The following is a 13,416-nucleotide window of genomic DNA, read 5'->3' on the forward strand; positions in this document are numbered from 1 at the left end:
CTATCTAAAAAGTGCAATCTCATTTAGTAGTGAGGTAAAGGCTGTGGGTAGTTCACATCCCATAGAAATCCTATTCCTGCTCCACACTGCAGAACAGGCAGTGCAAAGAGGGTGGGAACATGCAGGGAAGGAACATGCCCTTTTAAAAGAGCAAATATGTTGTGAGGAGGGATAAAGCACAGAATTGCTGTTGGCTGAGGCTGGAAGGGACTGATGGAGTGCCAAGACCTTTCCCATGCAGAGCCACCTGGAGCAGACTGCCTGAAGGCATGATTTTTTCACCCATAATGAGGGAAAAATGAAAGAGAAGAATACTTGTATATACACATTCTTGTAGATACACTTGGAAAGGTATAAAAAAAACTACTCTGGGGGACTTATTTGAAAACAAATTGATTTCAGCATGAATTAACCAGCTGGAGAGATGACAGCAAGCATATACCAGAAAAAAAAAGCACTTCACATATCCCTGTGGTATATAGGTCTTGATAGGGTTGTTATTACTATCATTGCTATTAAATTTAAAAGATTCTAACTTCTGTTCCACCTGTAAGCACATTTCACACCATGTTAGGAAAGAAGTTTGTACAGTTTACGCTTACTATCTGAATTCAAGATATGATGTAAGCATTTCAATTACCATGTCTCCCAATCTCACATTTCCCAAGTTCTTTATAAGAGAATGGATTGGACTCCCCACACCCATCACAACAAAAACAAAACCTTTTTTCCATTTGATTTCAAGAACTGGAATTTCCAGATACCAAATGCAACGTTTTCAATGTTAGCATTTAAAAGAATTACATTTTGAAAAGGAGAACATTTTTGACAGAGAATTCAGTTTTCTGAGAACTGCACTGACTAAATGTTGAATTGGCCATAACGTAACTTTCAGGTCTTATTTCCCCAATTATTGAAGTGATCTGCTAAAAAAATTATCATATAATTTAAATCAAAACACAGAAGATGAAATAATAATATTGAACTGTATGTGCTCTACATTTTTACTTTAGGTTTGTTGTTTTTAATAAAGTTTTGATTCAGTTAAACAGCACACAGCTGTTAAAAACAAATGACATCTTAAGATCATGATGAATATTGAAGTTATTTACATGGAGAAATTACACTGTATTGAAATTATTTTTGTTGGCGTAAAGTACGGGTTCTGCGCCCGTAATGGCACAATAAAATAGTGCTAGAATGCTTAATAAAAACTTACAAAATTATATGCACATAGAAACATCTTACAGAGATTGGCTTATGCTGTAAAAGTTTGTCATTTCCCATGGAGGCGATTCTGAAGTACAAAGGTGGAGAATATCACAAGTGTTGGCTGAAATAATTGGCAACCTAGAGAAATTCATCCACATCAGCAGTGACTAAAAGCAGTCACTGTGTGATGAACATTGCAAGGCTCACATAAAATGAATGCTCAACTCCCGAGACATGGAAACTAGCCTTGAGCCACTGATTGTGCTCAAGTAGCAAAAAGTCCATATATGGGCTGTTATTCCACTCCCCCATTGCAGGGGAAGATGGCAATCAACAAAAAAGATACCAAAGGTTTTTTTTTGTGGAGATATGAGGACAAATGACAGAGAGCTAAAACAGGCTAACTGTATATTCCTTCACCTTCTGGAGGATATATGAGCATTATGGCTTCACCCCGAAGTCCAAAATGTCACCTAGGGAAATACTAAAAGACCCTCAAAGACAAATTAAATTGCAGAAACGGAATAATTCTAAAGAATCTGTGTGGTTGCATGACTAAAGAACTCATGAGTCCCTGAAATGGGATCTAGGTCCCGTGAGCAACATAAAAGTGATTTCAAAAACTCAAGCACCCAATGCTTGGCTTTGTGCCCTTGATAGATGCTGGAAATTAAGACAGTTCAGCTCCCAGTTTTGATCTCACTGGTACTGAGAACACCTGAAGTTATGAAGGGGCAAGAGGCAGCTGAGTGCACAGCTCCTTCCTCCCCTGGGTGCTTCTCCCCAGTACTTGCATCTTCAGTCTCTCAGCAAGGAAACTGTGCACTTAAGGCCCTGGAGAAATCATTTTCCAGTGCTGTTTTCCTGACAAGAATTTAGACAACTCACAAAGGAACTTGTCTCCTTTCTTAGGAGGAAAAATTTGTGAGACTGAGCACTGAGGCAACCCCATTGCTTACTGACCCAGGAAAAACCCCAGAAGTCACAGCAGAGCACAGTCACACAGGCTCTGATTTCTGCTGCCAACTTTTCTCATTGGAGATCTTTATTCTCATCTTTGACCTTTTTCTTTCGTCAGTTACTACAAATGACTCAGACTGGAAAGCAGAGTCAGGGGGATAATTTCCCTCTAAAATTGAATGCAGCCCTGAGACTGCAACACAAATCAGAAGGATACTTAGCTGACTTGTCAGTGTAAGAACTGAAATGTGTTGACATTTATCAAGAAAGCTCTGTTTCACTGAGAAATGATAGCTGTAACTGGAAAGGAAAAACAAAAACAAACAAACATAAAAACCTGAGGGAAGTGCAGAAGTGCAGTCCAGGCTCGAAACTTGACATTTGCCCAAAGATCTGAAGTAAATCATTTATATCAGAAAGCTAAGCATACACTGAACTATTGAAAACAAACAAACAAACAAACAAAAAAACCCTGAAGATGATCATCTAAATAAAGCATGAGAAGGGAAATAAATGAGAGCGGAAAGGTTAAGGTCAAGGACAGCTCAGCAGAAAGCCATGCTGAGGAAACCCAAGGCTAAATGTGACCCCATACTAACATCCTCAAGTAGCATAGGGAAAATTTTTTCTCAGCAGCAAAATGGAAGAAAAAGGGTTTGTTACCTTGAATGTCATCATTGAAAGTGCAATACTTGTTACGGTACTTATGCAGCAGGCGGAATGCATTAACGTTAGCAAAATCCTCAAATTGAATGAGGCAGTTCATGCCATAACTGGAAAGACAAAATAAAAAATGCATTATATTATGAAAAATATGTAATTGTGTATTATAAAGCTACTAATATTGGCAATCAGATTTTGAATACAAGTATAATATGATTGTATGTTAACATCTGTTAATATGTTTCTGTAAAATTCTGTATCTATATACGTATATAAATTATCTAGAAGGAATAATTAGAGTGCTAATGTTCTTTACTCAGTTCTAGGTTAAAAACAAAAGACTGAGGATAAGACCATCTCTTCGCAGACATCTCAGCAGCAGTCTTCATAGATCAATCACCTAATGAGTAAAAAGATTGGTCCCATAAGGGAGGGTAGTAAATAAGTAACACATTCAGATTGTGGATTTTATTTTAATATTATTTCACAGATCAGCAACTCAATGTCACTCACAGAGCCACACTAGACCATTCCTATTATAAAGGAAGCTTTTAGTAGCAATGTAGTTAATCTAGACAAATGGTAAACATATGACAATGCGTTAAGGAAGGAAACTAATAGCTGAGAGTTTGAATAGTTACACTTGGCTAAAATATATGAAAACTTTGTGCATATGTAGTTAAAAAAATGTTATCTGAATGTTACATCTACTGTTTGACTGGGTTGTCAGAATGGATTGTCTGATATGAATTTGAAACCTTTCTTAAATAGTGCACTCAGAAGCAAAGCTATCAACCATTTCAATGCTTTGTTGTCCTCCAAGCTAATGAAATAATTCAAACTGACATTTTCTATCGTATGATGAAGTATGTTATATGAATACACCATATTTTGAAATTATAGTATGCATTTGCAGCAGAGCACATTAGCAATAGAAAAAACAACAACAACAAAACAAAAAACATAACTAGAATACTTACATGAGGGGGGAAAAAAGAATACAACTTGAGAAGTTTAAAATGTAGGGTCAGAAGTAAAACTGCCTGTAGAAGTTTGGAAATACCACATAAACTTTATCCTACCCTGGAATAACATTAGAAGGTCTTTAAAAAGTATTTTATACTTTAGTAAATCTAATGTCAATTCACACAGTAAGAGTTTTTCTGATGAAAACTTTTAAAGAGTACTGAAGTGAGGTTTTGTTATGAAATTATTTCCATTAGAGACTAAGCAGGCAAGATCTCAAGCAGTCCCTGCTTCATTCGGAAAAGCAATACATGCATATAGTGAGCAGTTCACTATAAATACTCTGCTCTAATGGTAACTGAGTTTTCTTCAGACTGTACATATGTTTGTCAGCTCTGTTTAGCACAGACATAAGTATAGAAAATGCAAAAAACTCCCATAGCTAAACTAATTTCCGTGGAAATCACATGTTTACAGCCACATTATAATTAACCAGAGCTACCAAGATTCCACTGGGAAGAGTGGTAATCCCTGCTGAAAATAAACATATTTTCAACTTCTATGGAAAAACACAGGCTTCTTCAGCAGCATAATGACAGGCAATCATTAAAAGACAACTTGGCTAGTCAGTATTTGAGTATAGTAAACCACAGCTCAAATAAGAACTCTCATATAAGAGAAGAAACCCACGACAGCCAAGAAAAAGGTTGCATTTCCCTGCTTGGAGCACTTCTGCTCCCAGTAGCACCTGCTATTTAAAACCACTAACAGGTGAGATATGTAGATGAAGCAGTGCAGAAGTGTAAGCCTCAGGCAATTCAGAAAACCCTCTTGCAATAATTAACTGGTTTTTGAATGATTTCAGTTAGGGATTTCTCCACTACAAAGAGAAACTGAATCAACACCCATGAAAACAATGTTTCTCTTTTTTTTTTTTTTTTTTTTTTTTTTTTTTGCGCCTCATATCACTTCATCATGAGTTTACAGTTTGGAAATGCACCTCTGCGTAGATGGGTATGGTAGACAAATGTCTGCTGGATGAGAAGGGACTGAAGGACTTCACTGCTTGCCCAAGTTAGGTCATCAAACCCCACTGTGTCTTTCACATCACTCAAACTACAGTAATTGTGGGCCACTACAGTGCTGTAATTCATATCATTTTTAAATCATTATGGTAAGAAGATAGCTAAGTATGCAACTGTCATGGTTTTGATTTTTGTTACTGGTATTTCATCATAGCATCACGTAGTACATTGGGAGCTAAAGAGTTAATGCTCCAGTTCCATAGATTGTCAATAGTTCTAGGTACCCTCTACTGAGTAGAACAATTACATCTCCCAGAAGACTTCACTGTTTGTTTCCACTTAGAGGGAAATATATGACTGCTCATGAGTCAGGAGATTGCCCCTTACTTTATTGCTTGTCTCTCTAGTGTATGCTCCCTAGCTGTCTTGCCTTCAGCATTAGAGTAAGGCCCTAGGGCCTTGATTTATTGGCTTCAGTTCCAATCGTATTGTACTATACCATGTTATCTTGCATTCTGCTATCATATTTAGTTGATTAGTTTTCTCCCTTGACTTGTTGCTGCTGTTTTGTTCTTAGGACCATCTCCCTATTTTTTACCTTTCTGGCATTGTGACCTTATGACCTACATCAGAACATGGGTCCATTGTTTCTCCAGCCCCATTTAGTCACAGAAACGGACCTTTACTAAGACCCAAACTGTTGACAGTAACTTCCTAAGGCCCGACACTCTTAACATCTGTTCATCAATTCTTTACACAGATACAGCACAGATTGACTTCACTGAGTTTCCTCAGATGACACACAATGTCTCAGGAAGGTTCAGAAGGAAATAGGTAAGATTTGCTACAAATGAAATAATAAGATTAAAAAATATATATTAAATAGTTGCTGCTGCCCATTACGTGGTGCAAGTTAAATAATCCTGCAGTGCTGCAAGTCTGAGTCACATCTAATATATCACACTTTATCACTTGCCTGAAATAGAAACATTTCTGCATCTACCACTGTGCCTCACCCAGGTATATATAGGGGATAACTGGGAAAGTGGGGAAGCACATAACTAACATGCAAGTTTAAACTGAAAGGTAATACAAACTACCAAAGAAAGAACTTAACTAGTGAGTATCAACTGTCACAACTTCAAGAAACTGTAAATCTAAGTCCTAGACTAGCAACACACACAATAAATGAATATCAGGTATACACTCAGTGCAATGTCTTACAGAATTCTTAACTATTTTCTGTCTCTGGAAAATATTTCTTTGGTAGCAGTAGCTTGGCTTCAGTAATCTGGCTAGGACTGCTAAATTCCAGCAGGCAAGTATCTCATAGCTGCAGATTCCTCTCTTTCATTTGCTTAGACTCTGTCACTGTGCTAGCTGATGAAAATAATTATAAATCATCCCTAAAAAGTGATAATTCAGACATCTGCTCTCCCTTATAAATCCTGTTTCATCACCCACATCATTTAGTGTACTTGTAACTTAGTCTCTTGAAGTCACATAGGCAGTCTGAATCACAATCCAACTGGACACAAAATCAAAGGCATCTTTCCTTTCTCTGTTATGAACAGAAAATGCTGACAAGAGTGATGGTAAGTATGTAACTTCAGATTTGTCACTGAGTGTTGGAGGCAAATACTGGACAATGGATTAAAAAGAGACAGTCCACTAGAACTATGTGTGGTTGTCAGAAAACGCTCTAACGCTATTGCCTATTCACAACATATCTTGGGTAGCAGCCTTAGTTTATTTTGTTCTATTTATAAATATATTTATATTCAACATTATGTGACAACAATGTTCATCTCTCAAAATATTTTTCTGGATTATATCTTTATGTAACAATCTGGAGAATAATGTCCACTGTTCCTTGACAATACCGAATACATAATACTAGCATTTTGGCAACCTCAAACAGGGAAAACCCTCAAGAATCTAATGGGAGCATTAAAAGTTTGGGCATGATTTTGAATTCAAACCATATGATCAGTAAAATCCATGCTTACTTCTGCAGCAAATAATTTTTTCTGGAAATATATTTAGATCATTTGTTCTTACTGCCAGCCATTGTTTTGGAAACCTTCCTAAAGGGGCAAGTAGCTGTTTTTCAGGCTTTTAGATTTTCCAGAATCCTATACGAATATATATATATTTTTGTTCATGGGGTCTGGAAGAGACTTAAAAACCATCAGAATTGGCTGCTGACATCCATTCCCAAGAAGGGGCTGAACCAAAATGGTAGCAATATTGGCATTCTCTCCTTTTCCTTGTGCGTCAGTCAGCTCCTCTTGCCAGCCAGGCCCATTTATAGTGAGTGCACCAAGACAATGTGGAAACAATCTTATTCCTTCCTACTCCAAGTGCTCTAAGTTTACTCCTTTCCATACATCTCACTGCTCAAAGCAGACTTAAAGCATAACAATCACTGCTATGATCTCATTGTTGTGCCAAAGATTTCAGGAAAGGATGTCTTTCCACTGTCCCTCCCAATTTCTCCTCTGACCTGGACATCTTCTCTTCCCCTAGCTTTTAACTTTGTTTCATCATGCATCCATACTAATACCCCTACTTCTAATACAATTTGAACCTTCTGGTTAACTTCAGCTAAATTTGGCAGAGGGGGATGGAGATTTCCGCACTAATTACTACCTGTCTGTTCCATGGAAAAAAAGTGACGGAGATGAGAAACACTCGCTTAGAAACCTGATGTGCTGCAGCTGCACCGGACAGAAAACCCTTCAAGGTGTACTCAGCTCCTGACAGTGCTGCAATGAAAATACTTTCCCAGGAGAGATATCTTTAAATAACAGATAATTTTCACTCTTTGTCCTGAATTGGAAAAGCAAGGTGGAGACATAGCATTCTTCACAGGAAGAGATTTTCTACAGAACGTTTTCTAAAGAACTGTCAGCATCTCAGCTTTCCACAGGAAAGTCTGTTATGTGGAGAGTATCTCTGATTCTTATAAGGAGACAAACAAAAGAAGATTTTCAGTCCATGCTTAATCACCTCTTACATAAGGGGCTTCTCATGAAAGAAGGGAAATAATCTGAAAGCTTTTGCAGTACAGGAACATACACAATTACTACAAGGAAAAGATGGTCTATTTTTTAACTTATTTTTTCATAAACTTGGTTGCATCACACTTTGTAGAGACTACTTCTTGCTCTTTGAAGACTTAGTTGAAATATTAAATTGAAAATATTTTTAAAGATATCTTGTTTACTTTTTGTGCATTTGTTGCTCAATTAAATACTAATACTGATGGTCACTAGAGAAGCTAAAGTAGTTTTCCTCTACTTCAGTATCCCATTAAACACTGGAATAGGTTCCCCAGTGAGGTGGTTGAGTCGCCGTCCCTGGATGTGTTTAAGAGCTGTTTGGATGTGGTGCTCCGAGGTATGATTTAGCAGAGGTTGTTAGAGTTAGGGTCCTATGGTTAGGCTGTGGTTGGACTTGATGATCTTCGAGGTCTTTTCCAACCTGGGTAATTCTATGATTCTATGATTGAATTAGCAATTAGATATTTCAAGGCTGTTAAACCTAAAGACAGTTAAATAACTCATCTAAGATAGCACTGTTGTCATTCTGAGTGGGTTTTTTGTTGTTGTTTTAGTCGTTTTGTTGTTGTTGTTGTTGTTGTTGTTGGTTTTGTTGTTGTTTTGTTTTGTTTCGTTTTGTTTCTGCATTTAGATGTTTGTTCTAAAGTTCTTCATACAGTGTTCTTAGGAATAGGGCTCAATCACAACCTTGGCTTTTCCAGTGCATACTTATAGACTCTTTTGAAAGATGTGTACTAATATGAATGAGCTACGACTGGAAATATATAGAAAAGCACCAGGAGCAAAAGCACTGGAAATATAAAAACAACAGATTGCACCGATAATAAAGAACAGTACTGACTGCAGGAAAATTAGAAAAAAAAATTCCTGATTAATCAAGAGCAGCAGACCTGAGCTCAACTTATAAGGAAGACTCTGACCACAGGAAAACAGCAGCAACAGCAGCTTGCTACCACAGCACATTCCACACACACTGATGCTGCAGGAAGTCAGAACACAGACTAAAAAACTTCAACATGAGAGCACACAGACAAACAGACAACAATTTCGTCTAATATGTTTGGAGATCGAACTAACCAAGACCTTTGGCGAAAGGAACCGAGCTAGTACAGCTGTTGGATCCTAAAGGTGTGGAAGACCTTTGTTAAAATAAGTTTGTCTCCTTCTGCCACAAGGAACCCAGGAAACACATTATAGGCTTCACAGTCAAGGCCCTTCTGCCTTCTGTGCTGTTCATGAGCAATCCCTGGGCAGACCACCAGGACACACATGACTGATGCTTGTGAATATGTAGGTGTAAGACCAAGTAGGTAAAACCAACTAGTTTGCAGACTTTGTAGCATGAAAATACCTCCCTCTTCCAGACAGTCTTGCACTGTGTGTGATCAAATTTATTTCTTATTTGCAGACTCTGCCAACGTGCCTCCTCTCTCTGTGGAAATTATTCAAGTCCCTTCAGCCAGAAGGTGTCTGTATGACATAGATAGTCTTATGCTTGTTAAAAAATAATTTATACTTCTGAAATGTCATCAAGTCAGACATGAGCCAAACTCCTACACTTTGTTCTTGGCATACACAAATATCAGTACTAATAGACCAGGTCATTGCAATAAGAAAACATGCCACACAAAAATTTCCACAAATGCGGAAGTAGGCAGGCTTCACCAATACTGAAATTAAATCAGGGGAGGAAAAAAACAACAAAAAAACCCACAACAGAACAGTATTATAAATGTTGATAACTTTCTTCCTTAAAAATAAAAATAAAAATTCCATACGTACTTAAAGTTAGCAGTACAGCGAATTAGAGTGACATTTCCTTATGAATCTGCACTGGTTCACTTGTCACATGATTCTTTAGAGAAGAGAAGGCTCTGGGGAGACCTCATTGTGGCCTTCCAATACTCAAAGGGAGCAGAAGAGATGACTGTTTACGAGGGTAAACAGTGATAGGAAAAGGGGGAATGGCTTTCAACTGGGGAGGGGTAGGTTTAGGTTAGATATTAGGAGGAAGTTTTTCACACAGAGGGTGGCAATGAACTGGAACAGGTTGCCCAAGGAGGTTGTGGATGCCCCATCCCTGGAGGCATTCAAGGCCATGCTGGATGTGGCTCTGGGCATCCTGCATTGGTGGGTATTGACCCTGGACATAGCAGGGGTTTCAAACTGGATGATCACTGTGGTCCACTTCAACGCAGGCCATTCTATGATTCTATGATATGATTCTATGATCCTAATCCCACCTAAGTAAAAAGTAAAACTCTGGAAAATGTGATTCTGCTTCTCCTAGCTTTTCTGCTTCTTTTCTCAGTGTTACTGTTCTTGCTGTTCTAACTGTGTCTTGACCAACGAACAAGGTAAAATTATGTTCAGTTTTATATTCATTTAGAAGAGATGAGTGCTGATTTGAGACCAGTGATCTGAGGTTATTTTTTTCTTTTCAGTCACTGCGGTTCTTCTTTGGAGGCTTGGCAGCATGACCTCCAGAAAAGGAAGGAAGATACTCAGAAATTGAGCAGACAAGTTTCTGGGCAGACTAAATCAGTAAAATAAAGAAACAAGAGAAAAATCCATCTCACCTGGAAAGAGTGAGCAGCTTGATCCCTTGTGAGTCCTTACCTGCAGCTAAAGGTGCAAATCACACCTTGCCCTCTCAAACTTGAAGAGACCTTTAGAAAACTCTTCAAGCTTTCAAAATGTAATGAGCAGCCTTAATTGAGTGGCTTTACACTAAGCCAGAAAGGTTATATATTAAAAAAGAGTATATAAGATACATCACATGTATATTATAAGGCACCGTATCCAACTAAAACCATTTGCATCTGATTTCAAACAGTTGTTTCCTGGCCATATTATGGATGTTGTTTTTAAGCATTTGTTAAAAATCTATGATTACTACTGACTGGTTCCGTCTGTCATGATATTTTAATTTGCCAAGAAAAGCATCACAGAGCCTCAGTTGTGCTGAGAGCTGTGCTCTCCCAAGCACCACCAACAAACTTTTCAAACAAAAGATTTCAATGCTCTAAATTTTTTTGAAAATGATCAAAAAATAAGTACTGTAGCACTTGAGCGCTGGTCAGTAAATAACACGGGAATGTCACAGAGAAACTTTCCATATGATGGAAGATGCAGCACTGGATATATTAACAATTACAGTAAATAGTGGAATCATGTTCTGAGAAGCCCGGATTCCTAAATATGGACATGAGATGTTTCTCTGAGCAACTTCTCAAATTTCTATTTTAAAATGAAAGCTGCACTTGAGAAAGAAAATGTTTCATTTGAACAAATTAAATTTGCATCGCCTGTGTGCAAGCACAGCAACATTGCACATAAAATTAGTTTATTTTATAAAAGCTTTATCTTTTCTTGAGAATGAATTTTTGTATATTCACTGCCCAGATACTAATTTCCCCAATTTTCTAAAAAAGGGTGAGGGTTTGCACTATAAGCAATAAAGATAAAAAGGATCCTTGGCTGATGATTTCACATTAGTATGTTTCGTATTTTTCCCCATTTTACACATCTGGGTCTAACTATATTTAAAAATATTACTTCAATAAGGGCTAATTTATTAAGGTACTTAAACATATGAGAATTCCAGCTTAGATCAACAAGGCTGTTCCTCTACTTTAGCTTAAGTACATGCCTTGCTGCCTTACTGAATTAGACTTGAGTGATTTAAAGCAAACGCAGTGAGTTTTTGGAAAAGGTATTGCGTCTTTTTAAAGTTAGCTAAGTCCCATTAGGGGGTTAAAACAAGATGCTTGCACTTAATTCTGTATTTAAATAGATCTGTATTAGTCTATAGATGTGTTCTCTAATATAGGAGATGCAACTGGATTGGAAAATTAGTACAAAGCCTGGGGCAGCACATCTGTTCTTTTCAGCTGCTGCTTAAGCTATAACAAGCAGATGGAAATCTCGCTTTTACCACTGACAGCTTTCACCTCGACCATTAAAATGCAAAAAGTAATGGCCTTTCAGAAATGTCAAAAAGGCTGATAGTAGGAATTCTAAAATTATTTCCAAAAGATTAAATGCATTCCACAATTTTTTGTACTGTTTGATCATTTACAAAACAGATCACACCCTCCCCAAATTCTTGATGGTGTTTTTAAAGCATTAAATTATCTTATTTACCTGCAATACAAATTACTCACGAGAATCATATTGGAGGTTAGATCAGAGAAATAGAGAATGTAGAATTTATTCATATCTGAGCATTATTTATACAGCATATCATTTGACTTGCAGAACTACAAATGTTACGTAAGAATATCACAGAAAAACTGAGGTGGGAAGGGACATCCAGATCCATATGGTCCAGTCCCCTGCTCAGGAAGACTCCCAGAGCAGGGTGCCTAGGAGCACACTGAGGAGACTGTATGACTCTATGGGCAAACTATGCCTGTGCTCCATTATCCACTTCATTTTTTAATGGTTGTTCTACAGTTGTTCTGCAATGAATTCAGCATGCTATACTGCCTTCCCTCTGTAAATCTTAACTAAGTATGAAACAGCATACTGGAAAATTCACAACAGAGCTATAATTCCACTGCATAGAAATTATTCAGTTTTTTTTTACAAATATTACAAGATCAACTTCAACAAAGAGTTGCCAGAATCAGACAAAACATTGGAACTTCAAGAAGAGTATTTAAGAGCCATTTAAAGCCACATACTGACATTGTTTTGTTGATAAAGAAACTTCAAGTCTATTCTCTAAGTCCATAAAGATTGGGAAAAGTAAGCTGCACCAGAATGTTTTGGTAGGTTTTACAGTTCCTAATTTTAATTTCAAGTTTCCATAGTTAAAAAACATGAAAACTTGCAGTCTACCTTGGACAAGTAAGAAACATTCTTTCCAAAATAGCTCATAGCTATACTGATCATCATTTACCTATGTGAAAAATATTCCACATCACTAACTGGATGGCATGGTATATTCCTCAAGTCAGTCCTCATTCTCTTCAAGCATATTTTTTGTTAGACAGTGAAGCATGTAACAGAAATTTATTCCAAGCGTAGAGGAAAAAGAGCTGGGAATAGTGGTTGGAATGGTTGCATCAGCAACCACTGAACTTTGTAATACATCCCACCACTCATTAGTAGCCAATATATTATAGCCGTGATAATATAACCTAGAAATTGTTTTAGCATACATCTGTTTAAAAACCAGGGAGGTAGAAAAGCTCAGACTTAATTTAGAATCCCTTTAGTCAAAGGGAATACTGCAGACTCACAAAAAGATGCTCTGTCATGTGAAATAATGTGTAAACGCATGAGCTGAGATCTAAGTGGCATTTCAGTAGGAGAAGATGGACAAGTGTTGAAAAGAAGTGTCACATCCCCTCTAAAGTATTACAGAACAGAACTGCATCTTATGTTTAGGGTGTGCACCACAGCCTTGGGTGCTGTAGAACCTGTTCTTTCAATCCAGCGTACCATCACACATAGAAGAAAAAAAGCAGTGTCTTAAAATGCTAGGTGTGGTTATATGGGTTCTGTATTTTGGACAG

At 37.4% G+C, this 13,416-nt stretch overlaps 1 protein-coding gene across 2 annotated transcripts in view; it reads right to left on the reverse strand.

Annotated features, from left to right (window-relative positions):
* Positions 1 to 13,416, reverse strand: part of ME1 (malic enzyme 1) — a 153,485-nt gene that overhangs the window by 28,376 nt on the left and 111,693 nt on the right. For both annotated transcript variants that reach the window (XM_072330846.1, XM_072330845.1), the window contains exon 8: positions 2,836 to 2,945. In XM_072330846.1, the coding sequence (XP_072186947.1) occupies positions 2,836 to 2,945 (110 nt within the window). The remainder of the gene's footprint in view (positions 1 to 2,835; positions 2,946 to 13,416) is intronic.

This window comes from Excalfactoria chinensis, chromosome 3 (genome assembly GCF_039878825.1).
Source record: "Excalfactoria chinensis isolate bCotChi1 chromosome 3, bCotChi1.hap2, whole genome shotgun sequence".
In the NCBI taxonomy this organism is placed as follows: domain Eukaryota; kingdom Metazoa; phylum Chordata; class Aves; order Galliformes; family Phasianidae; genus Excalfactoria; species Excalfactoria chinensis.